Source organism: Chelonus insularis, unplaced genomic scaffold, assembly GCF_013357705.1.
Source record: "Chelonus insularis isolate UGA/USDA-ARS -01 unplaced genomic scaffold, ASM1335770v1 contig_353_pilon, whole genome shotgun sequence".
Lineage (NCBI taxonomy): Eukaryota > Metazoa > Arthropoda > Insecta > Hymenoptera > Braconidae > Chelonus > Chelonus insularis.
The window spans coordinates 5,252-9,693 of record NW_023276518.1 but is presented as its reverse complement, the minus strand read 5'-3'; the positions used below and the strand labels follow the sequence as shown (position 1 = coordinate 9,693).

The 4,442-nt window shown below is 27.7% G+C and overlaps 1 protein-coding gene across 4 annotated transcripts; it reads right to left on the bottom strand.

Moving 5' to 3' along the window:
* Positions 1-214: 214 nt before the first annotated feature.
* Positions 215-2,732, bottom strand: LOC118066718 (uncharacterized). Of its 4 annotated transcripts, XM_035083007.1 has the most exons (9): positions 2,616-2,732; positions 2,519-2,547; positions 2,182-2,235; positions 1,845-2,029; positions 1,514-1,740; positions 1,259-1,434; positions 1,014-1,173; positions 800-941; positions 215-709 (listed from the first exon to the last, which is right to left on the bottom strand). In XM_035083007.1, the coding sequence occupies exons 2-8, from the start codon at positions 2,519-2,521 to the stop codon at positions 856-858; spliced, it is 891 nt and encodes a 296-aa protein (XP_034938898.1). In that variant the 5' UTR covers positions 2,522-2,547; positions 2,616-2,732; the 3' UTR covers positions 215-709; positions 800-855. The 4 variants fall into 4 exon arrangements, with proteins under 4 accessions (XP_034938898.1, XP_034938897.1, XP_034938899.1 ...); XM_035083006.1 differs by lacking the exon at positions 2,519-2,547 and having other exon boundaries at positions 2,694-2,732; XM_035083008.1 differs by lacking the exon at positions 2,519-2,547 and having other exon boundaries at positions 2,616-2,719.
* Between the last annotated feature and the right edge of the window lie 1,710 nt (positions 2,733-4,442).

The window sequence follows — 4,442 nt, the reverse complement described above, 5'->3', positions numbered from 1 at the left end:
ATAGTAAAAATTACCACACTGCATAGTAAAATTTCTTATACTGCGAAGATTTACTGTAAAAATTACTTCACTGCATAGTAAAATTTCTTATACCGCGAAAATTTACTGCGCCATCTAACGGTAGCGCGCAAATTAAAATAAAAAATAACAGTTTTTATTAATTTTATTATTTAAAAATAGTATTTTAGGAATAAAGCCATAAAAATTCACAAAATTAATGAAATATAAATTTTTTATTTTGTTAGGAAATGATCACATAAATGAAAACTTTAATATGAATGGTTACATTATTGTTGCACTTTGAACTCTTAAAAATATTTCTTGTAATAACAAAATAGAAAAGATTTTCTTTGTGCTGTCATACGTTATTTTGTCTTAAAAGTAAATCGATTTCACCTTCTAATACATTTATCGATCGATTAGTTCGGTCGATTCGCAGTTTTATGTTGTATAGAGCTCTTTGTATAAAAAGCCATAAGTTATACGCTCGTTTTGGATATTCACAATCTAACGCAAAAAAACTCTGGAAACAATTGTTAATTGCTTCCATGACTGACGAAGTTTTATATATTATTTTATTGATTACGATGCGTGCTCCAGTAATTCCAGTAAGAGGCCCTATAAGAAATGGAATTGGTTGCAGAGGTTATCCAGCATTGAATAACTCATCAATCCTCTTGTCTACTGTTGCCTGTAATGCTTGTGGTGTCTGAAAATTGTCACCAATTATCTGATAAGTTTGAAAACTATTTATTTCATAAATTTTTCTTTTAACTTCACTCAAAAAAAATAAAATTACCTCGACGTGAATTAAAAAATAAGAACGTTGTTCTACAGGCGTAAATTTAGTCAGCTCTACTTGGTTTTGATCATTTGTTTTTTTTTTGTGCCACCTTGAATCAAGTTTGGTAGCAAGTAGAGTATCACTGCATCTTGATTATCTACAGAAAAGAGACTCAAAATGTTTAATTTATTTAAAAAACTGATTATAAACATAAACGGATAATTCTTACGAGCAAGCAATGTTGGTAATAATAAAAGCAAGGCCTCGTCCTGCAAAGTCTTTATAAAAGACCCATTCATCAACCGATTCATCAAATAATTTTTTATGATACGCCATCGATTCTGGTTAAATAAATTTTCAGAGTATATGTGTTTGAAGTCTGCTTGAATCTAATAACATAAAATTTTCAACATGAATACAAAAAAGAGGATTTAAGTTGATACCATTTGAAGAATTTTATCAATTAATATTTACTAGTTGAATTCCTTGAGCTACTCCCAATGCTGGAATGTTGGAAAAGTATTCAGAAACAGAAAGTCCAGCCTTTAACTTTGCGTGTCTTAAATCATATGTATTATTCCAGTATTGAAGGACCACGTCTTTAGGATCCAAATGATCTTTCAACCACTCTAATTGATTTACTTCTGTTTCTGCAAAAGACAGAAACCATTTTAAATTGATTGTCAACAGTGAAGTGATATTATTCACTTAAAAGAAAATTATAAATACCATTAGCTGCATAATCAGGTTCTTCTTCCAAAATATTTCTAGCATCGAGAATTTTTCCTGCACGAAACTTTTTCTTCAAATAATTATAATGATCCCACATAGTTCCCGATGAGTTTATTCGTCTCTTGTTGACTTCGACATATGGACTGTAATATGTTAAGACATTTTCACAAGGAAAAAGATTGACAATTTGATTAGCTAACTCTTTGAATCTTGTCACTGTTATTCTATTTAGAACAAACATTCATTTGGAAATTATTAAGATTATCATTTCAATGAAAGGATCAAATGAAAAATAAATTATCATTAACGTAATCGTAAAAATGTATACCTGAATTTCGGAAGAGATTTTGGTTCGTTATTAATGTCAACTGGACCAAAAATTTTATTAGCTTCAGCTCTCAAAATTATTCGAGTCAATAGATTTCTTAAATTTTTCTCTACATGATTATGAGTTAAATAGTATTTCACTATAGTTTTTCCATCGGTTGTATCTTTTATAAGTTGATAAATTGGCTAAAAAAGTGGAGGATGAAATTAATACGAACTACTTTTAACTTTTTACAAAAATACCAGATCCGTTGAAAAAATATGTATTAATGTGTAATACAATTTTTTGATAATACCATTCAAAATTAAGATTCGTGAACCCTGGAATTTTTACTTACATTATTCAATTGTTCTTCAGTAAGTTGTTCTTCAATTATCACCAATTGTTGATCCTGTAAGACAGATTTTATTATTAAAAGTGAATATAGTGCAAATATAAGATGTATAGATAAATAAAATGTTTTCATTAAGTAAATTGATAACGTCATCACAAAGCTGTACAAAAATTAAAACTTTTTGTCCATTATAACGTTTGTGTGAAACATTTGTAGAAATTCATTTAAGCTTTTTGATAATGTTTATTAACTATATCAAAGAATTTTATATATATTAATTAACATTTCATTTTTAAGAAAAAACTGTTCATTCATTCTCCACTGATAATAAATGCTTTACCATTAGGACCTCGATATTGCCTTCCTGCACTGCAAATAAAATATTATTATCATGCATTACATTTTTATCAATAATACCAAATTAAATAACAAAGTACCATCCTTAGAAAAACATCATTCAATGTCAACAAATAAATACTGAGTTAAATCAAAATTGTCATGTAAACAAAACACACATTCACCATTGCATTACAAAAAAAACTCACAATTTTCAATTATCTATAGCGTTGAACATCAAGTACTGAGTTAGTAGACACTATAGGTTATACGTTCGTGTTGTCACGTGATACTTCGTGTGTGTTCGTTTTACGCGCTGAGACGTGTTTGTTGGTTTGTATCAGAGGCAAAACACGTAAAGTTCACTGGTTACTGTTTATTGTGACGGTTAACAATCAGAAATTATTATTCAAATAAGTAAGCACGAATTTTTAAAAATCAAATGGACAAAAAGTTTTAATTTTTGTACAGCTTTGTGATGACGTTATCAATTTACTTAATGAAAACATTTTATTTATCTATACATCTTATATTTGCACTATATTCACTTTTAATAATAAAATCTGTCTTACAGGATCAACAATTGGTGATAATTGAAGAACAACTTACTGAAGAACAATTGAATAATGTAAGTAAAAATTCCAGGGTTCACGAATCTTAATTTTGAATGGTATTATCAAAAAATTGTATAACACATTAATACCTATTTTTTTAACTGATCTGGTATTTTTGTAAAAAGTTAAAAGTAGTTCGTATTAATTTCATCCTCCACTTTTTCAGCCAATTTATCAACGTATTCAAAATACACTTGAAGGAAATTTCGTAGTTGAATATTATTTGACCCACAATAGTCTAGTAAACTATTTGAGAAACCTACTGTGTCAAATGATTATAAAATTCAAATTTGAGGACCATTTATCTTCAAATTTAGTGAACGATAATCAGCTATCAAGTTCCTTTTCTTCGTTCAGGTATTTACATCATTTTGATGATATTAATTATAATGATAGTTTTAGTAACTGTCCAATTAACAATTTTTTTTTTACAACAGGATTCAAGTTTCCAGATTTAAGGAGATAGCTTATCAAATAGTCGACTTCTTTCCATCAGAAAATGTTTCATCATATTACTCTCCATTCAACAAAATCAACGGAAAGTGTGAACCCCCAAATGGCAAATTATTTGACTAATATCATCATTTCAAAAGTCATTTGATCAGTAATCATATCTAAGTGATGACATTTTAATTTATTTCTATTTTTGGACGTTTTTATAAAAATTTTTAAATAACTAATACTATCCAAAAGTTTGAATATATCATTGAATCAAATTTTGCAACATAAATTTTTACCGCTATTCTCATTCGATTCAGCTAAGATGTTTTTTTGTCTTTAATGTAATAAACACTTTAAAATCACATCAAGCTATATGAGACATGTCTTTATTTTTCAGAAAAATTTAGGTAAATTTAAATGTGGTGAGAAAAAATGTACGAGAAGTTTTTCATCATTAAATTTACTTCGCAAACACACTAATTTCAAACATAATCTTAATTTTGAGAGAAATACAGTCTGTAACAATAAAACAAAAAAGAAAACAGTTTCTATTTCTACCTGCCATAATTCTAATATTTTAAATGTTGAAGTACCGAATATTTTTAAAGATAATTAGAATTGTGTATTTTGAAATAATCACTGCACTAAAAATCCTAGTTATATTAGTCATTCAAATGTTGAGAGTATTGACATTTCTATTGTATCTAACATATCATCAACTGATAGAAATGAGAAAACGAACTTTAAAAATGTTAACAATACAGATCTTGTATTTTTTGCTGCAAAATTATTTGCTATAGTAGATCTGCCCCGTATTAGAGCCATAGATATTTTTAAAGATACGACAACATTAATTACAAGTATTTTAGCAAA